General features: G+C 36.7%; 1 protein-coding gene across 15 annotated transcripts in view; it reads right to left on the bottom strand.

Moving 5' to 3' along the window:
* The window catches only part of RBMS3 (RNA binding motif single stranded interacting protein 3), a 1080848-nt gene that overhangs the window by 150935 nt on the left and 905866 nt on the right, over positions 1–24047 (bottom strand). For all 15 annotated transcript variants that reach the window (XM_043595598.1, XM_043595585.1, XM_043595588.1 and 12 more), the window contains one exon: positions 8534–8640. In XM_043595598.1, the coding sequence (XP_043451533.1) occupies positions 8534–8640 (107 nt within the window). The remainder of the gene's footprint in view (positions 1–8533; positions 8641–24047) is intronic.

Raw genomic sequence — 24047 nt, 5'->3', positions numbered from 1 at the left:
AATTGTAGCAAGTACGTTAAGTGTGCATGCAGGGAACCCATGAATAATGAAGATCCACCGTATCTTTTTTAACTGATAATTTCATGAGTCTGAGTCTTTCAGTAAACAAAAGGAAATTTCATAAATGGCATTAGTATGAACTTAGAAGGATTCTAACAATTCCTTACACACAAAAAAATTGGTAACATTACTCTTGAAATAGATTAGGGCATTCAATAGATTATTGGGCAATAGATTACTGACATTCAGCACTAGGGAGCCATAGAATATGCAAGAAAATTCTTACTTCCCAATTATTTGTTAAATCCAGCATTTCCATCAGGACGCTGCTTCTGTCAAAGATAATTGCTTTGAAGAATGTTTGAAAGTACTTGATCATGAGGAGTATTTTTCATAGCCACAGAGGTTGTGTGAGCACTTTTTGCATTCAAAACTAATTGCCATTACTTGCCGGAATAGGTAGGTTAATAATTCATTTTCTTTCTCTTTAAAAACACTAACCATGTAATTCATCAGATCTCAATAGTGGCTCCATCTTTTCCTTGGTATCTAGCTACAGTTCATGTTTTCTTTCAATATTCTTTTTTTCTTTTTCTTTCATCTTCTCCATCCTTCTCTTTCCTTGCCAGCCCTTGGCTTTTATGATCACACGACCTTCAGAGAAAAGTGGCTACAAATTTGAAAACCATCTAATGCCTCAGTGCTAAATAATGCTTGGAATGCAGATGATGATTTGGAATGTGATCTTATAAAAACCTTAATAAAATCTGGGTCAAAGTAAAAATAAATTAATTTCTACTTGCTTTATAATATACTTTATTAAATAAGTGAAAAATTCAGCTGGAAAAATAATATTGGTAGCAGATGTCTTTTCAAATAAATGTTGTATCATTAAAAAGAATTCCTACTTGGAAAATAAAAGAGACATGACATAAAATTGTACACCAAGGAATTAAGCATTTGAGTCATAAGAAACACATAGCAAAGCTGGCTTTCAGATTAAAATGCCCTGACTTGTGTTGATGATATTATGATAGTTATAATAGCTAATACTAGAGTGATTATAGTTTTCCAGGAACTGTGATCAGTGCTTTATCCTCGGCACCTCATTTAATCTTTCCAATCACTAAATATACACTTTTAACCATTCTCATTCTACTGATGAGGAGACTGAAGCAGAAAAACGAAAAAAACTTTCCCAAGTTTGTCCCTCAGCTTAAAAACTGTGGATCTGTGATGGAAATGCTAGAGTTTCCTCCCTAACTACTGGAGTGTCTGATAAAATATGAAGAAAAGCCAACAGTATTGTGCACATCACAGATGCTGACACATGTGCTTCCTTAAATTTCAGAAGGAACTATGATCGTCAATAGTTAGTAGAGTACTAGAGAAGGATTCAAGATGTATCCTATCCCACCCAAGCTCAAGTTGCTCCTCTAAATATTATTCTCTCTGTGCCAACTCAGTACCCAAGGGCATAGGGGACTCTACTGGACAAGTAACAAGGTGAAATTTTCAACTCTGGGATGATTTTCTGGCTTGTCAATGCATATAAATCAGTTTCTCCGTTACCTACCCTGAAAAACAAACAAGCAATCAATCAGTTAATGGTTAGTAACGGGGCAAGTCTGAGCTGAAGTTCTTGTGTTTGATGCATTTGTCAGTTTTATTATTTTTATTTTGGCTTTGGTTTTCTTTCACTGTTGTGTAGGTTAATAGCCAGTTATCATCAGTGATTTTAGTTCCACGATATAAGTTATATTCTATCCAACCTTTAACTGCCTACTCTACAGAGAAGATCTTTGCTGTTTTAGGTTCCCAGGGGGTGGAGAATCTGTCTGTATGTTTATGTCATGTCCATTATCCCCTGTCTTGTGCCTCCCACATAGGGGATGCTCAGTAAGTGCTTGTTTGAGGACTGAATGCTTTTTGTTTAAGCTGTTTCTTCTCCAATATTACTTTAAAAAATGTATTTCAAACAGAATTCTCTTAAAGAGAACATTTCTGCAAGAGGTAGTCCTATATTGAGAAAGTAAGAAAGGAAATAGGAAACACGAGGAGATAGAAAGGTTCTCACGGTGTATGTATATTTCTAATATACATCCAGGGCAAGGGTCACTCCCTACACTTCATTATGTCCTTGGGACACAGCACAAAGTATCAGTCATGGAAGGAACAAATGCTTTTTGACAACAAGAGTACTGATGATTATGGTGATGGAGTCACAGTGGAAATCCAGAATTATGACGCCAACTCTGCATGCATTAACTTTCTCTCAGAAAAATAAAAACAAAAGCAAACATAAAAATCAGGACATACCCTCAAGGAAAATGTTTATCTGAGTGAGAATCTAGGATGGAACTATTTTGTTATTGATTATGGGTATCTGTCTACTCAGAAATCTAAAAAGACATCTTTGTGTCAGTCATAAATGGATTTAGTCGGAATGAATGATTACTCCTCATGCCTTGTGGCACAATGAGGAGGAGGCCGGATGTTTGAAATCAGGTTCATCAACTATGCCTGTACTTGGCTATGGACTTCATAACAGCACGAGAAACCCCATTTCTCCCACATGACCTTTGCAGGCTTTCACTCACTTACTGGCACTGAAGAGAATTTTTATTAATAGTAGTTCTAAATGGACAAGAGCTATAAAACTTTACAGCACAGGAGAAGTTTTCCTCCATCACTGAAAACAAGTTGATTTCAGGTCTGAAAATAGACAACCTATTATCTGGGTTATAGGTCATAACAAATCACTTGGCTTACTTGGCTGTGGTAAAACTGGAACTGGAGCTTTCAGCTCACTCATAGTGGATTTTGTAAGTGCCTTAATGAGATCTAATTAAAGCATACTCTGTCAGTTTATTCCATCTCTTAAAGGCTTTGAAATGAACATGTCCAGGCAGCGCCAGTAGCACTGCACTACAATAAGGAGCGCAATTTACATCTGGTTTGTGTGAATGGCACCCATCCCCTTGGTATTACGAAGTGCATGTACTGTATTCCTATACCCAGAGGCTTGTGTCTTGGGCAATTAAAAATGCCCTCAAATAAAACGTCTTCGAGATATAATACATCATCATGCCTTATCTAAAATTTGTTTCTTTCCTTGGGAATAGGTGAGAATTTCCAAACCTTAGTATTCCGAGAATGCATCCCCAAAAAGCTTACTTGATTTTCTCTTCAACATAACCTGTCAACTATTCCTGGGAACCTGAGTGCTGATTGTTAACAATACTATATTAGCTCTGTTAGTTCATCTCCATATCTAGACCGTGAAGACAATCTCGTAAAATGTTTCCCCAGTAAGGAAAAATATCTTCAGAGGATCACACAGAGAGAGATTATTTGTTACTGCTCATTGTTTTGAAATTGACTCTAGCAGAGAACTGTAGATCAGATAAAAGCAAGAAACACCATTTTATTTGTTTTAGTTTTCATAATAAAAATCTTGGCGTTTTTCCACTAGACTTTTGAATACCTTATGGGGTCACTTCTTTGTTCAATTGCTGGGTCTCTTGTTTGTGTCCATAGCCAAAATATTATTTCTTTGAAGTGCAATTCCTGAAGCAATTGTTATCGATGGCGTTTAGTGACTCAATTACTATAGGACTTGTGAAGATCTTATGAAAGCTAGATTAGAGCTTCAAAGCCAGTGAGAAACAGTTTGTTTATGGTATTTGCATACTTAAGGATAATGTCCCGACATGACAATTTGGTGAAACAGCACCGTCTTCCATGATTTGACAGTTAATGTTCACTTACATTTGAAAATTCTGAAGGAGACCCAGAGGCTAGTCACAACAAATGTCAACATAAAGTAATTTCAAGGTTTGAATGACTCTCATCATTGTTGTAGAAGCATCCGTCATCTTTGATTTCAGCCAGTCATCTTTACAACATAGCTGAATGTTTCTGATCAGTTGTACTTATTATTTGGGCATAGATTCCAAACAAATCTGGGGCTTTTTGGTAATCATTGGAAAAGCATTCTTTGGAAACATAGGAAGAAGCAACAGGAATTCTTCTTCATGTTCCTGATATGTGTATTTGTTGTTGTTGTTTGTTCATTTGTTTGTTTTTTAATTTTTTTATTTATCTAGAGTGGACACACAATGTTGTATCAGTTTCAGGGGTACAAAGTAGTGATTTGACAAGTCTATACGTTATGCTGTGCTCACCACACATACAGTTCCCATCTGTCACCATACAACCCTATTACAAAACCAGTGACTGTATTCTTTATGCTGTGTCTTTTATTCCCATGACTCCTGATGTATTTTTGGACTGATATGCAGCATTCCTGATTCCAGTCCAATCATTTGGGAGAACACTAACACGATCAATTTTGGGAAACATTTTGCCTGAAGTAAAGAATATGCCTTCAGATGTAATGGGCTATCTAGCTTATGAATGTCATGAAAGTCATACTGATGATACAGTGAGACCATTTCTGAGCTAGGGGTGACATTAAAAACATCTCACCACCATTATGTTGTAAGCACCGGCCAATCAGAACATAAATGCCGGGGTAGGATCCTGGGGAACTCCTGCAGTGCCAGGTAGCACCCCATTCTTGGGAGATGGTAAGACGTCCTGAGGAGCCACCAAAGTGGAAGGGGTGGAGGGGCTGTACTGATGGACTAGTGCCGGTGGTTATTTACCAAATGAAACAAATATGTTTTACTATTTTAACAAGCAGCATGGCCCTTCTGGTATATGGAAGTTGAATATGAGCCCTGTCCCTGGCTCAAGCTTCTCTGGGACGGTGGTTCTCAAAGGGTGGCCTAAGGACACTTGAGGGTTTGGTGAGATATTTTTAGGAGATCCACAGGTTCTCCCTTTTTCAATGACATGTCTATATGAAGCTGGATTTTTTTTCATATGATTAACTCAAACAAAATATGGCAACAGGCTGGATGCTGATGCAGATACACAAATCTGGTCATCTGTTAATAACCTAGACAGTAAAGTGATTTGCAAAAAGGTAAAAGAATGCCATTATTCTAAAAAAAAATTGACTTTGAAAGATATAATATTTTTGTTAACAAGGGATGGTTTATTCTTTTTTAATGAACTAATAAACAATCATTTTTAAGAGTATGAAGGGATACTAAGACCAAAGAGTTTGTGAATAGCTATATGAAGAAATAAAATGATAAGATTTGTAGAGCACTAAGAGAAGCCTAATAGCCCCAATCCCTGATCATTCTGTTCAGAGTTTTGCTTGTCACTTGAGAGATTAATTAAGAACTTTAAAATATCCCTGTGTATTCCACTTATGCAAAAACATGTCCAGCAGCATATATTTGTATTTCAAAACCTTGCTAATTTACACTAATTTATGTGTGTAGTTTTCATTACTAGATTTTTTTTTATAAAAAAGTGCATTTCACCATGCTAAAAGAACTGTTATGAAAATGCCACTCAGAAGAAAACAGCTTTACACAATACATTAAAATTTTAATTAGCTTATCAGTTGTCATGCTTTAGGTACTTGTAAGAGGCTTAAACATTTTAGGAGAAATCCTTTTCACACTATCATTTTTTTACCTGACTTTCAAGAGAGGCAGAGAAAACATGAGTCTCAATCTGTGCTACTATCTCAAATGCTGAGGCATTGGAATTGAAATTATCATCTTTCATTTTATCTAGGGCAACAATGAAAGGTTTACCATCATCTCATATAAAAACAACAACAATAACTGCAACAAAAAACCAAGCAAAAACAAACACCCCAAATGATCGTCTCATCAAGTTGGTATCCCAAGGGGCTATTAAAAAAAAAAAAAAGAATGGACTTCAAGGTAAGATTTATGTCTCAACCTTAATACTGGATGAAGGAAGGGCACAGAGAAAATCTCTCCTAAGAATCTGACCCAGAGTCCTTGCTTGGGGTAGAGTTTCAATTCATGAAGTCAGAGGGGTCAAAGACCAGCAGAGAATGTAGATAGTGCTCCCAGATGACTAATGAGAGCAAATGCAAATTGTCTTCTCATAATGCCATTGATTATAAGAGGAGAACCAATTTCAGCAGTGTTAAAATGTGGAAAAACAACAACAAAAACATGGGTCTTGGAAACAATGAAATACGGTAATTAAAATTTCCTGGTGTATAAAAGTTCACTGAATATTGCTTACATAGGAATAAACTACATTACGTCAAACTTTATCAACCATGCTAATACAATTTAGCAAGTATAATGCAAGCAGAAATAGAAGCAAATATATCTATATGTCTAAATCTATATCTGTATCTATATCATCTATATGTATATAAAATGATAGGGACACAAAGTTATCCAACATCCTTAGAGTATCTACACCTAAAACCACAATCGAGGTGTAAACATTAATATGCTTATCTCAAAACCAAAATATGTGATAAGCATATTTTTAGTGCATGCCCTTTCTTTTCCTAAGTTCTTTCTTCTGAATGTATCTACATACTTGGAATACATTTTTATTGGTCACAGGTAAATTTAATTAAGCTCCTTTGATTTTCACAGTTCAACATCAAAAGGTATAACTCTTAAAAAGCAGCTTTTGACAACAGAGATTAGGGATGTATGTTTAAAACCTACAAGTAAATTACAAGATGCTCCGGTTGCTAACGCTGACACCACAATGCTTCTGTGGCAATAGCACACATGGTCTTTACCAAGATCTAAACCCAAAGCTCTAGATTCGTCTACAGTAGCAAAGTGGCAGCTTGCAGTCTACATTTCTTTTATGTTGACTGGCTTGATCTTGAGAAATGTGTAAGAGGGGGGTGTCTTGCTGCATGCAACTGGCAAGACAGGACCTTAAGGATGTGATAAGACAGGACCTTATGGAGACAGGAACTGAGCTTTCAATCATCCCAGCTTATCTGACTGACCGTCGAGGCTTCTTGGTTATGGTCTGCGATCCTGAAATCTCTCTCATCAGTGGGCGTTAGATTCAATAAAAATTTAAAAGATCAAATGAGTCGTTCTAGACTACAGATGTTTGGTATGGGATGGATGCCATAATGCATGCTATCAGAAATCAGATGTAGGGGCGCCTGGGTGGCTTAGTAGGTTAAGCATCCGACTTCAGCTCAGGTCATGATCTCGCGGTCTGTGGGTTCGAGCCCCGCGTCAGGCTCTGCGCTGACAGCTCAGAGCCTGGAGCCTGCTTCAGATTCTGTGTCTCCCTCTCTCTCTGGCCCTCCCCTGTTCATGCTCTGTCTCTCTCTGTCTCAAAAAATAAATAAACGTTAAAAAAAATTTAAAAAAAAAAAGAAATCAGATGTCTTCTGGGGACGATGGAGCTAACTGCTGATCACTAGCCCAACCCTAAAAACACAAGGGTCATTCCCTTTCCTCTTCCTTTTTTCAACATAACACAGACTGCCTTTCTAAAGTTGGGATATTGAAACTCTTTCCTTTTTCATTAGTTTCAGGTGTTTGATGGTGATTCTCTTTTTCATGTCTTAAAATAAAGAGTTATAGATTATACAATACTTGAACACAATTTATACTTTAAGAGGGGTTTTGAGACCTGTGTGGAAAAACTCAAAACAGACGACAGTCTTAGTAAAAAAAAAAAATGGCTAAACGTTTTGCTGAGGAAAACCCCACTCTCTTTTCCTTCAGTCTCAGTACTGAAAGTGTAAAATGCTGCATCAAGTGGGATGCCTCCTAAATGAGAAATAGATGAAGTGGGTGCTTTGAATAGAAATACAAAATAAAGCTCTTCTGTTGAAAGTATGGCCTTGGTACAAAATAGCATTTATTCAAGTCATTCAAAAAACTCCATTCCTTTTCACAGACAATAAAACATTCTTAGAAGCCCAGATACCTTTTCCTTGTCTTCTTACAGCGAAAATAAGCAAAAGGAATTCATTCTCAAGTGTCAGTGGATGCTTAGGTTTGCTTTTCTACTGTTTCGTGTTAAGAGGGTAAGTGGATCATTAACTGCCTTTCTTTTTGTTGTGAAAAACAAAACCCTGTGTACATCAAATTTCTTTCAATTTAAAATTTTATTTCAATATAAAAAATGAAAATGTCATATCTTATGTTGATATATACTTAGGTAAAATACGTATCAACACATTTATTAGCATATGGAAAAATATATAAAACACATATTTGTGCAATGGTAGATCCCAATAAAATAAATCGAAATTTTTAGTTTTTTCCAAGTACATAAACATTCAACTCTCATTACTGATTTCACTGAAAATATTTTTTAGGTACTATACAATTATGGATCAACTCTTTGTGGATAAGTCTTTCAGCGAGTATGTATCAGGTTAAGGTTTGGTGAAAGACAGAGGACTTATTGTAGTACAGAACTGAGGTCAATTATGAATTCCTACATTCCTCCTCAAGTAATTTTATCCTGAGCACATTAATATAGGCCTACTCATTTGCCCTCTTCCAAGCGATTTGGTTTTCTACGAGACCTGATTTCATCAGGGCCCCAAATGTCTGTCTTGCCGCCATTTTGAGGAAAGCATGGGGCTATATTACTGAGCAAAAGTCAGTTAGTACTCACTCACCTCTCCTTCCCTGGGCCAAGGCCTTCCATTCTGGGTGTATTTGCTTTGATTCTGTCGCTTCTTTTGTCCTCCATCAGCGAATTTGCACAGTAAAGGCTCACTAGGGGCTGGAAAGATAAGAAACCAATTCTACATTAGCAAATCCCCCTTAAAAACAAGTGATTATTTGAGTCACAGTAGTGCTTTGTAATGCGTATCTTTGAAGTTGTCTTGCTTCTGGAGAGATATTTGGCCCCCTTTTAGTCTCTATTATGTTGGCTGTTATTCTATCTAACTGGGCTTCGAAAGAGCACTGGCAGACCATAAAAGAAAACAAAAAATATTGTTGAAAAAATAATCAGTTGAAGCAGAAAGTGAACTTGCCTTAGAAGTAAAGAGGCGAATGTCAACTCCTTCCAGTTATGTTAATACTAAAAACCAGACAACGGGTCCAAAATGGAGTCACTTATGTGAAGTTTCATGTCACCAGACCAAAACCTAACTTAATTAAAGTTTTGGCTCTCCCAGAAATGGAAGTTTAAACCAGTCAGTCAGGAGTCACCTGATCAGCACTGTTGAGGTCATTTACCTGATAGATCCCGGGCAATCCTCTGTAGGAAAGTGACTTTGCCATAACCAATCCATTTTTTTTGCCAATACTTTTGTTGACACTCCCTTCTGTCTATAGAAGCCTCCAATTTGCACAGCTCCTCAGAGTTCCTTTCTACCTGCCTGATGGGATGCTGCCTGATCCATGAATCCTTGAATAAAGCCAATAAGAGCTTTAAAATGTACTGTCTCATTTTGCTTTTTAACATTAGAAACTTATTCATAACCAGTATTTGTGTGAAGATAAATATTTCTCCTCAAAGTTGCCATGTTTTCACAGTAGAAACTGTAGGATTCTATTTTGGAAAAAGATCCTTAGGAGTTTCCTTCTAAAATGGGAGCTATTTTGCTAATTGCAACCAAATTAGTTTTTTTCTCATTAATCCCTGCAGTTTCAAAAAGGCTAGAAGTTGATTGTCCGTTGAACCTCTTTCACTCCAATTTCCCAGTGAAAACTAGTCAGTGTCTCAGGGAGAACAATTACTTAAATAGTAAATGAGCCCACATGATAAAATCTAGACAAAGGATATGGCCCTAACAAATGAATCCCGGACTGGGGGGAAATGTGGTGATCCTTGGTGACTTAACTAAACTTATTTGACAATTTTATAAAACACAACAGGAAGCAACTTATTCTTTGAGAATTCATGCTCTCTCCACATCCTTACTTGACTAGAAAAATTGCTGATTATTAGCACAAATATTTTTAAAACTGAATGAATAAAATAAATCCATATTGTCCTGAAAAACGTGGTCAATGCATTAACATGGCTGGGAGGATTTTTGTTGTTGTTTGTTCATTTGCTTGGATAAACCATATACTAATTTGTAAGTTTACAATCTGAAAACTAAAATGGACCTTTCCTCTTCCAACCCACTGGGAAAATGTGTTCTTCTAAAATGTAATTGTTTAATGTTTGAAGGGGAGCAGAATATACCATCCAAAAAATATGTCTCTTTGGCATAAGCATTAGCTCAGGCTGATTATTTTTAAGAAAGAGCAGATAGAGGAAAAGCTCTGAAAACTGACTAGAAGTTACCCTTTTGTAAGAGACGTTTACATTTATAAGGGAAATCTCCATTTGTAACAGTGTCTCCCTCTTTGTATCTGGAAGAAAAGAGTATTCTAGATCTCAAGAAACTTATCAGTGGAGAAGCGAGGCCTTAAATCTGTGTAACAACCTTACCCTTGTTTACTGTGCTTTTTCTGGTAACCTCCCATTACTGGCCTCATTACCCCTCCCCCAACATCTTTTGTCTTTAGCTAAAGATGATATTTAAGATGGTGACTTGGACCATTTCAGAGAGTTACAAGGTTTTCCTGGATATCTCAATGAAAGAGATATACAAGTTATTAAACTTCTATTTGCTTTTCTCCTGTTAATATTAACATGTCTGTATTATGGGGGGGTCCCAGTCAAGAACCTAGAAAAGTAGAAGGAAAATTATTTTTCTTCCCCTGCATTATGTTAATTCTTTATCTCTCCTTGTATTCTTGCCTTTGACAATGTAGTGTCATTGAGTCCTCTGACTCTTGGTCTGACCCCATGTGAATTTCTCTAGACAATGAAATGTTAGCAAATGAGACACAAGCAGAGGATTGAAATGTTTTTAAGCATTGAGGTTTGCTTCTTTTGCTTTTCTGCATAGCTACGTGAATATGCCCAGCCTGGTCTGCTGCAGATGAGGTACTACTGTAGATGAGTCATCCCTACCATCAGAGCCAAGGCCAAAGTAGATCATCCAATGACCACCACCCGGACATGTGTGTAAACTCATCTAAAATCAGCAGATGTACACAGATAACATGCAGGTGACCACAGAAAAATGTATAAACCCAGGTGAGGTCAGTAAGGCCATCCCACAAATATGTAAGCTAAATAAATCTTTATTGTTTCCTGTCACTAAAATTTTGCAATTGATATGTTATAATCTTAATAGATAATTGATACCATTTTCCCCAACATCCATTCCTCCCCATTTCTACTCCAGCTAGGTTGCTTGCATTTACTAATCTGGATGAAGCAGAAAAAAAAATTAAGGGATTCATGAGACTTTCAACTGTCTCCAGAATCAATAGTGGAAAAAGAAATGAGTGGGTATCTACAAATAAATATTTGAAAATCATTTGGCTTTAAGTGGCAGTAGTATTTACTCAATCCTTTAGTTTATTAACAGCAGAATTCTATTAATCAATATTGAAGAAAATGACTCAAGTAGACAGAAAGTCACAATTGGCCAGGCGAAATGAAAAACAAAATGTTTTGCCTGTCCTATAGAGCAAGCATAGAATACGTAACTCCTCCTGGCTCACTACGCAACCAGTATCATTCCTCACCAAGCACAAGTGGTTCCCAACTGTCTGCTTTTAGGAGCCTCCAACATTGGTGACTTTGGTGAAGCTACAAAAATCACACAAAGGAAAGGGTGAGTCATAAAACTTCTGCAGAAAGTTGCTGCCATCACATTGAAGTATTTAAATTCTTTCTCCAGATGAAGGACTAAAAGACTAAATGCAATAAAAGACCCTAAAATTCTGTGCTAAAGAAAATTTCCTGTGATATTCCAAAAGCATATGCGTATATATACTCATTCCTCACTATAGGGTATTTTTTCTTTTGTCATTTTAAAATTTCAAGGTATGTTCATCCATTCAAATGGGTGGTCATACTGACACATGAGTTTATCACTGGCAATACTACAGATTTCTCACAAAAGACAAATAAGAAATACCTTAAATTTCCTGCTGTAAAAATTGTTGATTCTACCTTTTATGGTTCTTGGGATAATAACTTTCATGAGTCATACTTTGTACCATCTGAAGCAGGTTTCTCTTTATCTTCTCCTAAAATGGATCCTTTTAGTGTACATAATATACTGGTTCTAATAGTCTAGAATATGATAACAACTTCTCTTGAGGTCGTTCGTGTTTCTGCTTTAACACTTAGTTTGGGTGCATTTCAGTGTTAGGGGTAGCGGTCTGCTTCCTGGCTTCCTGACTTACCAGCTACAAGACACCAGGCACTTTTTAAATTCTTTGAGGGTAATGATGTTCCCTACCTCAGACAACTGTGAAGATTAAATAAATTAATGTGTGAAAAGGGCTTAAAATAGTATATGGTACATAAATGACTATTAAATCCACGTTCGCTCAACTCTCACTATTGCTTAGCATCTTCATCAGCCACTGTCCATGCATCAGCTATGGAACCTGGTTACTTGGCAGAGTCTGAGTGTAGAGTGTTTAATCAACTAGGCTTATTGTTTACCAGCTCTGTCCCACTTTTAACTCCTTGGTGGTTTGGCCACAGAACTTGCAACTGACCTCCAAGAACATCTAAAGATTTGCTCATTGAGAGGATCTGCATTTCCAAAATGGTTCTTGCTGACTGCAGCTTGTCTCTGGATCATCTGGCCACTACAGCCCAGGTTCCTCTCCTGAGTCATCACTGAAGTTTGGTTCCCATTATCCCTTTAATGTGATACAAGTCATGTTCTCTTACATGTGTTTATATGCAATTGCCTACACTGAATGCTCCCTGTTCCTTTTTTTGTTGTGGTTTTTTTGTGTGTTTGTTTGTTTTTACTATTTTTTTGTTATTCATTTGCAGGAGATCTATTGACAGTTTAAATCCATCGAATCTGTATTTTGCTATTAGGATAAGTACCATGCTGTTACACACTGTAGGCAAGAAAAAATTTGCTGTCCAGGGGTGCCAGGTGGCTCACTCAGTTAAACATCTGACTTTTGATTTGGGCTCAGGTCATGATCTCACAGTATATGAGTTTGAGCCCCCGTGTCAGGTTCTGTGCTGACTGTGCAGAGCCTGCTTGGGATTCTCTCTCTCTCTCTCTCTCTCTCTCTCTGTGCCCCTCCCACACATGGTTTCTTTCTCTCTCAAAATAAATACATACACTTAAAAAAAATTAAAAATTAAAAAAAGAAAAATTTGCCACCCCAAAATGTGTCTCTTTGGCATGTATACACACACATATGCATGCACATGCACATACATATTTCAAGATCTTTTTTGTGAAACCTTGGGAGATATGGAATTAGCAGGGCAGCATTGGCAGGAAAAGAAAAGGCTCTGAACGAATTATTAACCTTAGGATTTCTTCTACCTACTGGCATAAAGAAATTTTACAGAAGGATCCTTGAAAGAAATTTTACCAAGCAACAATATTCTAGCTTGCCGAGGATCAATTATACATAGAATTTAAGATTCTGGGTTCTAAACCTACCTTGAATATTTTCATTATTGAAAAGAGAACTTTCAAAACAATATATATATTTTTTATCTTAGAGAGAGAGAAGGGGGGGGGGGTAGGGAGAGACTGAGCATGTGTGAATGGAGATGAGTAGAGGGAAAGCAGAGAATCTGAAGCAGGCTCCATGACCAGCACAGAGCCTGACCTGGGGATCGACCTTATGAAACGTGAGATCATGATCTGAGCCAAAATCAAGAGTCAGAGGCATAACTGACTGAGCCACCCAGGGGCCCCAAAACAATTATTTTTAACACTGAGGAAAATTTCAAAAGCTATAGGATAAGACTTTACCTTTCAACAAACCTTAGCCACCCTGGTATTTGAGGATCTTCATAAGCTGTTTCATTACGGATGTTAGTAATGACCTATTTATGTTTCTTGACATTGTGAAGTTGAAACATCTGCTATTACTTTATTGATTTGAAGGGGATTATGATGGGAAAGCAGACAGGGTCACAAGTTTATTAAATGAATTAAAAAAGTAAAATCCCAGAAATAAATTTTCAAATGTGTCATTAAAAAAGGATGAAATAGCCCTAATATTATCCTTGAATTTAGTTTCCCAAGGGAGGTGGTGGGAGTGGATTTCACTGAGAGTGTAAGAGAAAATACTGAATTAGATGAATTAAGATCATTTTCTGGGGCACCTGGGTAACTCAGTCAGTTGAGGGTCTGACTCTTGATTTTGGCTGAGGTCATGATCCCAGGGTCCTGGGATTGAGCCCTGAATTGGGTCCCTGCTGAGCATGGAGCCTGCTTAAGATTCTTTCCCTCTCCCTCTGATCCCCTCCTCTCCTCCTGAGCAGACACAAGCTCCTTCTCGCTCTCTCAAGCTCACTCTCTCAGGAAAAAAAAAAAAAAAAAAAAAAAAAAAAGATTTATATTATCATCTAGTTCCTGGTGATTTCTAAATACCTGCAAGATAAAATCCAAACTCCTCTACTAGAAGAGAAGAGTTTATACCCTTGATCTTATCTTTTGCCAGACTCCTCCCACTCCTGTGGTTTAAAGTTCCCTCACCTCTGAATGCCTTTCCCCCTGCCTGGAATTTCCTTTCCCAGTTTCCCAAATACACACCCTCCATCTGGCAAACTACTAATCAACCTTTAGAATGTAGCTCCTATGTCAAGTTCTGCAGAAAGCCTTCCGTGACTCTACCTCATCTCAATTCAGAGAGAAATTACCTACTGCTTACTTGGCAGGCTTTCATAAATTGAATGTGGTTTCTGTTTGTGTTAAGTCTTTTAACAGTAGTAATTAATTTCTAGGCTTGAGGTTGAAAGGGGTTATAGCAAAGGTTGGGGGGAAGTTTCTACACACATATGTGTGTGCATGCACACACGTGTGTATACTGTTGACAGCATTTTGCACATAGGTACACATAAGACTTGAAAGTGATGCTACTCGAAGTGTGGTCCAAGTACCAGCAGCAATGGGATCAGTACTTGAGAGCTTGTTAGAAATGCAGATTCTTTGACCCTTCCCAAGACCTACTGAATCAAAATCTGCATTTGAACCAGATCCCCAGGTGATTCCTCTGCATACTTCAGTTGGGGAAGCACTGATTTGATTGGGACTGACTTTGTAAGGAAGAAGGAATGCATCTTAGATGTTAAACATGAATCCTTTGATTAATGAGATGACTTCAGTAGCACAGAAATATTATATTGTCTACAATTTCCTTATTGCGCTATTATACTACCAATTAATTTTGTTTAGTCTCTTTTCACAGTAGTTAAAATACAGACTAAATGAAGAAGAGGCCTTTGTGGAAGTGAGAGGCAGTTATAAGCCACAGACTGTAATGTGCTAGAAGACATTATGGTCTATCATGAAAATGGGGAGTATTTAAAATATAATTGTAACAATGCATGGCGATAAAGTTGCACAGTAATTATGAAGGAGTAATTACTGTTTGTTTGCTTAGTGGAGTATTTCTAGTCATCCAAAGTTTATATTAAACATGAAACAACCAATGCATAAACCGATAAGATAATCTTATGGGGCTTACAGGATTTGCTGTTTTAAGCAAACAAACAAAAACACCACCACATATTTTGTCTAACAAAATTAATATAAAAGTTCTGTGATTTTTATCTGAAACTTAACATACTTGATTCTTCTCTTCCCTTGTGGTTTGATAGCCTTCTTGAATGTTATGCTTGGATTCCTTTTTATTTTTTTATGTATTACAGGCTTTTGATTTGTGGCTACCGTTAGGTTCATATATAATATCTTATGCATGTAGTAGTCTATATTAAGTAGTCTGTATCAAGCTTAAGCTTGAACCCATTCTAAAGGCACTAAGTTTTTACTTCCGACACCCACGTTTTAGGTATACGATGTCTTACTTTACAGCCTTTTATTTTGTGACTCGTTTGACTTATTTTTGTAGATATAATTGATTTTTCTGTTTTTGTGCTTTAACCTCCATACTGGTTTTATAAATGATTAATCTACTACTTTTATTATATGTTTTCATTTACCTGTGAAATTCTTTCCTTTCACAATGTTCTTATTCCTGATTATGGCCTTTTTTCCCCACCAATTTCCCTTTTAAGTTTCTTGTAAGGCTGGTTTAGTGGTGAAATGTACGTGAAACATTATCCGGAATAGATCACAAGTTAGGCCACAAAACAAGTCTGAAAAAATTCAAAAAGGCTGAAATTATATCATGCATCCTTTTTGACCACAATAGTGTGAAAGTAGAAATCAATCACAAGAAAAAATCTGTAAGAACAAATACATTGAGGCTAAACAGCATGCTACTAAACAATGAATGGTCAACAAAGAAGAAATGAAGAAAATTTAAAAATGCATGGAGAGAAATACAAATAAACACACATCCAATGGTCTAAGATCCTTGGGACTCAGCAAAAGTTGTTCTAAGAGAGAAGTTTATAGCAATACAGGTCTACCTCAAGAAGCAAGAGAAAGCTCAAATAAACATACTAATCTTACACCGGAGCTAGTAAAGGAAGTACAAATAAAACACAAAGCCAGTAGAAGGAAGGGAATGATAACGATGAGAGCAGCAATAAATGATACAGAGACCAAAAAACCAATAGAAAAGAACAGTGAAACCAGGAGCTGGGGAAAAAAAAACAAATAATGAAAGCTTATCATGCCTTCATTTTTACGATTCACTAAGAATGTTTTCTAACATCATATTTTACAAGTAGATATTGATATACCTTGTAGCTTCTATATATCAATAGTAGAATTCCTGTTGCCCCTTCGAGAAATGAACATTTTCAATTTTTAGCATACAATTTATTTCAACTCTTCAGGTATTTATATTGGATTGTGGTGATGGTTTCTTAAAATCTCTCTTGTTACCATAACTCACAGGTCTGGTGGTTTAAATATTAAATCTAAAAATTCCTCACTCAGATAAATTATAAATTTTACTTCAGGAAAAATAAAAAGGAAGGGTAGGAGGAGCTGAGTAGAAAAGAAGCTAATGACAAGAGAAGCAATTTTTGGAGGTAAGCTTACAAAATCTTGGATTGAGTGAGAGAATGAGATAAAATAACCAAAAAAAAGAAGAATTCTATAACTAAGTTAAAGTTTAAAATTTTACTCTAGGAATTTTTTTAATTGGTGGACATGGATTTGTTTTCAATAAAAAAACTTATTTCTGTGATATTCAGATTGACTTGTACATTAAAAAGCTGCTTCATGCTAAAGAATTCAAAAATGATACCAATTGGAGAATGTTGAACTTAGAAACATTTTTATCAAATTCATTCATTAAAAAAAAAAAACAAAACCAAAACCAAAAACAAAACACAACCTCAAATCTATTCAGCATCCGTATGTGTAGCAATACCTTCGACTTTGCCCTGACAAAGTAGTCACAATCTAGAGAGGAAGAAAGACAAGAAAAGGAAACTTCTAGCAGCTTGCAGTGGATACTATAATAGGAATATGGATAGGTTATTTTGAAAGCATAAAGTAGCTATCACTCTCTAGCACTATAGAATGTCCTCTAGCTGAGAAATCATATCCAATACCCCACAGTTTCACGTGTCACATGCATGCCCCCCCTTGCCCCAAGGCTGATTGCCAGATCATGAATGAGCACATGAAGGACTAATACCAGGTGTTATCTAGTCTGGCTAAAAACAGGCTTTTATTAAATGTCTAGTGAATGAAAATATGAATGAATGAGATGGACACAATGATAGGATTTAGCTGAAATACTTTTAGAACCCGTGGGACTATATAGACCCTAAGTTGTAATATGGCAGCCTGACAACAATAAATATGAACTCCTTACAGCATTTGCCTTAATTCTCCACAACCCTTAGGCTTCCTGCTATCTTATACCTGAGCAGCAACCCTCATTTCCTTCCAGGTGGCAGACAGCATGATTAGTCTGTAATGATTTGGAATAAAGAATAATGATGTAAAAATGATAGATATAAGTGTGTTTCTAAACAGCTCTATGTTAAAACCCATGTCCTTATCTTTCATGACTAATTCCAAAATACTTGCTGCAATATCCAGGAAAGTTTCACAAAAAATGTCCTTTGATTTGTCTGCAAAAGATTTGTCACTTTCTCTTCCACAAAGGCCCTATACATGATGGACTTTCTATGTATGTAGGTATGTATCTCTATTTCTATACGTATTTATATACCTCTATCTATATCATCATTCTAGATGTAGAGTGAGCAATACCAAATTTAAACCACAATTTACATGGCAAACACTACTTCAACTTTACAACACATAATTATTATATTTTGGAGTTAGAAAGCTTTAGACCTATGGCAGTGTGGGCTATTTGGTTACATTTCCTTTTGACTTCTAACATCTTGTTTACCATTTAATTATGTTTTGTATACTATAGTAAGTTAATTGTAGTTATTTGGGTAGTTCTTTTTTTTTTAATTGGATACTTTTTAGTTGCAATAAAGTTTTATCCTGGAAGGCATATACATGTATACACATGTACGTATATACATATATATATATATATGTGTGTGTGTGTGTGTGTATACACATGTACGTATATACATATATATGTGTATACATATATACACATATGTATACACATATACATATACATATATGTGTGTGTATACATATATGTATACATATATATACATATACATATATATGTATACATGTGTGTGTATATATATGTATACACACACATATATAATATATAGAGAGATAGAGTCTCTGTCATCTGATCTTAAAATTTATTTAATTCAAACCTTTTATTTTACCAATAAGGCAAGTGACGGTTTAATGAATTGTCAGCTAATTTGTGTAGCTGGTGACAAAGTCACACCCAGAATCGTGTTCTCTGGGTTTCTAATCAACCATTCTTCGACTGCTTACTTTCTGCCTGCCTTACCATCGGAAGTAAACAGAAATGAGTTTCAGGCAGCTCTTGTGATTAACTTCATAATTTGGGGATGGAGCAAAAAGACTGAATATTCATTAGGATATTATTACAGTGGTTCTCTGCCCACAGGCTATAGTTACAACTGAACACTAGGCAACCAATAAGATCTCCTAAGATGATTTATACTGCCATTTTAATGGCAGTTTGTTTTTAACAGAATAAACAAATCACATGGGTTATATTTACAAGTGTCAGACACATCTTTACTACTATCGTTTAGGCCAAAATGAGCACAGAAATAGAAACCCAAGGATGGAAATACATAAAAGTTCATAAATCTTAAATAAAGTGTGATTTGCAGGTACATTCCCAATTTTATCTTTCAGTAATGGATTAATGCTTATATTTAGTTTCAAATATAATTCTCTACTATGCACAATGGTCATACAGAAACGGGAAATGCCCCATGGTGATAATAAAAGCAGAGAATCACTGTTTGCCTAGATATAAGATAGAGAAAATCACTTTTTGATAGGCTATATTATGGCCTAAGTAATTATTTCAAGCTCACCTGTCTGTTTTAAGTATTAAAATACCATCTTTTTCTGTGTTTGTAACAATTCTCTGATAATCCTTTTCATATAGGAAGGGATTATTTTTAGGAGAAAAACCAAACCCCATAAGGGCGATAAATTAAATGAGAAAGTTAATGTCTCATGTAGATGTGACACAGAGTATACACTGAATGTTAAATTTGGTTCATTTTATAAGGAATATGACTAAAACATTATCTGTGCTGAATGAACACGATGTTTTGACACCAGGAAAGTAAAAAGGATCAGCACTTCCAAAAAAGCATCAACTTGCTTACCTACAACTGACCCAACTACCGATTGGGGGACCTCTATGCTGGCAGGCAAACCATTAAGGGAAATGTTTCTAAGATAAAGAGTCTAAGATAAAGAGTCTTTCAAAACAAGAGAATCTTGGGGCGCCTGGGTGGCTCAGTCGGTTAAGCGTCCAACTTCGGCTCAGGCCATGACCTCACAGTTTGTTGGGTTCGAGCCCCGCATCGGGCTCTGTGCTGACAGCTCAGAGCCTGGAGCCTGCTTCAGATTCTGTGTCTTCCTCTCCCTCTGCTCCTCCCCTGCTCTGACTCTCTCTGACTTTCAATAATAAATAAACATTAAAAAATATTTAAAAAAAAAAAGCTCAAGACCTCTTCCCAACTCCCCTACTCCTTTTTTGTTAAAAATAATTTCTTCCAGGAAAATGCATAAATATATATTTATTAATCCACTTGTCTAGCTCTGGCTTTTTTGTTTGTTTGTTTTTGTTTTGTTTTCCAATTCCAAAGAGGGCACTATTGCTCAGTGTGTTGGTTTTATTGTTTGTGTACCTTAATTGTGTATGAAGAGTTTTCCATATTAGCACATATAACCCTTCTGAAATGCTTCTCAGTATTATAACATAATTATCATGCACCATAACTTATAAATGTCCATCAAGAGGGAACCCACTAAATCTCATTAAATTTCCACAATGCATGTCCATGCTCTTTCCACTATTTAAAAAAATTTTTTTTAATGTTTATTTATTTTTGAGACAGAGAGAGACAGAGTATGGATGGGGGAGGGTCAGAGAGAGAGGGAGACACAGAATCTGAAGCAGGCTCCAGGCTCTGAGCTGTCAGCACAGAGCCCGACGAGGGGCTCGAACTCACGGACCGTGAGATCATGACCTGAGCCAAAGTCGGACGCTTCACCGACTGAGCCACCCAGGCGCCCCATGCTTTTTCCACTATTAGGAGAATTTGATGTGATGGAAGTCAGGAGCTGGGTCCTTTGCTTAGAATCCACCCAAGTGGTCTCACAAATAGTCTGAGGATAATACACATTTCATTATCTGTTGATCAAATTATTAAATAAATGCAGACAGATAGACAAAATAACTTTTTAAGATTCCTGACATTAATAAAATTTTAAAGGATTGGAGAGTGAGGGCACAACCTTTTTCTCTTTTAAGAGAGCATAGAGTCCCAAAATTTTCATATTTAAATACAACCAGCCTGCCTACTGGAAAAAAAATAAAAAATAAAACAAACGAACAAACAAAGAATTCCAAGTCCTAATCCCAGGTGTAATTCCAATTTCTTGTAGAACTCAGGACAACTGCCCTAGGAAAAAACAAATGGAAGGAGAAAGATAGGGAAGAATCTGATAATGAAAACCATCAGGAGTCTTCCTTGTAACCACTTAAGGTCCCCCAACCAAGGAAGGAAAGGCTTATGCACCCACAAACTGAACTCCAACTCAGGTCAAGAAAATATATCTCAATTTCCCACATGCTGTTCCTAAGCATATATTTCCGGTGCTAGAGATGGAGAGAATTCCCAAATGCAATGAACTGCATTAGTAGAAATAAATATAATCCAGTTTCAAAGTGAAAGCTGTATGTTACACTGTAGGTATCAGTTAACAAGGCTGGAGGCATCAGCTGGGAAGAAAACCTCACCTTCAGTAGGTGAAGGATTTATAAGGGCAATGGCTTGAGACTAAGCTGTTTCTAAGGAGTCATTCAAGGTACCAAAATTGTGATAATTTGAAGAGTGCTTTCATGACTAAATCACTTACTAATCAATAGTAAATAAATTTAATCCAGATTTAAGAAACTGAGTTTTTCAAAAAGGTGTTAAAGACCACATGTGCTATAAACTTCTATGGATAAGTCAATCTTAGAAGTCATAAAAAAATAAATACACACTGTGGCAACCCCCCCTATGGAGGAGTTTACTGTAAAAACAACGCATACAAATGGTTCTAAAATGGAATATCTGTTTGTTCTTGTTATAGAAACAAACAGATAAAACTGCTTAGGGCAAGACTACCCCAGGGGAAGGTTGGGTAACTGTCCTAAATTCATTTTTCTTAGATAGGTACCAATTCTTCTACTGGGATTGAAAACTAAAGGTATTTTATATGAACTGCTTACAGATCTTTCTAAAATGCAATCTTTATCATGTCAATTCCCCACAGGTCCACCTACCCAATAAAGTCCAAGCTCCCCAGCACAAAACACCATCCAGCTTCATCACCTAAATACACACATCTCCATTTGCACTCACATCACTGCTCCAAAAAAGGTTGAGACCTTTCACATGCTTCCAGATTTGCTTATGCTGCTCCTTCTGTCTGGATGTGCACTCTTTTCCCAGTTGATCACTCTCACAGAATCTTTCCCGACCTCTTTTCCCATCCCCCAAGTTCCCATAGAGAAAACTTACCACTAATTGTTTAATACATTCATTCAGTTTACTCATTCACCCTTGCCTGAAATTCATTCAAAATGAATTTGAATCAGTGCTACATATGTCTTGTGCAAACCATGAAAGATTTAGGCAGTGAAAAAAATGGACACAGTTCTAGCCCTTAATGACTTTTCATTCTGAGGGCAAAGCACACATTAAGCAAGTAATAAACAAATCACAAGTCAATTCCGATCTCTTCCTTTACGCATTTACCATATAGACATCTAATTTGGCATGTGGAAGACACCTCAGCTTACTCATGTTTACATGTCTTTCTCTACTAATTCTAAGGCCTCTTGGGGGTAGGATTTCTACTTCATTCATCTTTATATTCCAAAAGCATAATGCAATTCCTGGAAGATAGCAGATTACACACAGAGACAATTTTAGTTAAGGTTGCCTATCCCCTCCCCTGCTTTTGTAGGGCAGAAGACACCCTGAAAACTGTCTTATGGCTTAAGAATGGCAGAGAATGCTGCGATTGTTCCTTCTATATCCTCTCAGTGGGAAACATAAAAACTGCACTTTAATCTAGTTGGGCAGGAGATATAGTTCTCAAGTTTTTAAAATATTTCTACATAAAGAGAGTCTCTGAATTTCCTGATAATGCATTTAAATTTTTTTAAACGTTTATTTATTTTGAGAGAGAGAGAGAGAGAGAGAGACAGACAGACAGACAGAGCATGAGTGGGGGAGGGGCAGAGAAAGAGGGAGAGACAGAATCCAAAGCAGGCTCTAGGCTCTGAGCTGTCAGCACAGACCCCGACGTGGGGCTTGAACCCATAGACTGCAAAATCGTGACCTGAGCCAAAGTTGGATGCTTAACTGGCTGAGCCACCTAGGCACTCCAAATGATAATGCATTTAATGTTTAATAAGTCTGTAAAGGCTTTCTTTTCTTTTTTTTTTTTAATTTTATTTTTTTCAACGTTTATTTATTTTTGGGACAGAGAGAGACAGAGCATGAACGGGGGAGGGGCAGAGAGAGAGGGAGACACAGAATCGGAAACAGGGTCCAGGCTCTGAGCCATCAGCCCAGAGCCTGATGCGGGGCTCGAACTCACGGACCGCGAGATCGTGACCTGGCTGAAGTCGGCCGCTTAACCTACTGTGCCACCCAGGCGCCCCAAGGCTTTCTTTCCTAAAATAGGCATTGGAAAGCTTTTCCCTATTGCCTAAAGTTCACTACAAATTTGGCTAGTCACTTCTTGGACATACTTTACGTAATTGCAGTTTGGTAATATGTTCATTTTTACCTAAAGATAATCATAATCAAAGAAGTAAATATTTTGCATTATGCACAGTGTGTATTTGCTGGGCATGATGATTAGGTATAAACATGTAGAAGTCACCAACTAGGAATATATAAAAGATTTCCTGAAAGAGAAAAAGTCATACCTGATAATAGTTTTCACAAACTGAGGACAGGTGAAGGGATTATTCATAGGATCCTTTTGCTGATAATGGCTTTTACTTGTATCTCTCAATTTTACCATTTATTCATTGTAAAATCTTGGAGCAGCTACTTAAAACTTCTGGAACTTACTTATAAATTGTGGCTGCCCCTGACTCATGTGATTGCATGACTTCCTGTTCAGCACTTAACCTCAAACCTGGGATATAGTAGCATATAGTAAATATTTGTTGAATCAATAAAAGATTGGGAGTAATTATATGACCATTAGGTAAGACAGGCAGAGGAATAGCTTTCATGAACTAGGAAGCAGACAAAATAAATGGTAGGTGTTATTAATATTGTTGGGGCACACATAAAAAGTGTTACATTTAGAGCCATTATCCTGGAGATATCCATACCTTTCTTTTGCCCACCGCCCCCCCACCCCGAAATAGTACAGTCAATTGAAAATAGACCTGAAACTCCAGAGGCATCACAGTGATGAATTTCAGTAGTGATGAGAGTTCAAAGGTTCTATTTTAGACTTTATAAAACCTAAAGTGGTAAGAAGGAGAGCTTTCTTTTTATAT

Source organism: Prionailurus bengalensis, chromosome C2 (genome assembly GCF_016509475.1).
Source record: "Prionailurus bengalensis isolate Pbe53 chromosome C2, Fcat_Pben_1.1_paternal_pri, whole genome shotgun sequence".
Lineage (NCBI taxonomy): Eukaryota > Metazoa > Chordata > Mammalia > Carnivora > Felidae > Prionailurus > Prionailurus bengalensis.
This window is presented reverse-complemented; position numbering and strand designations above follow the sequence as displayed.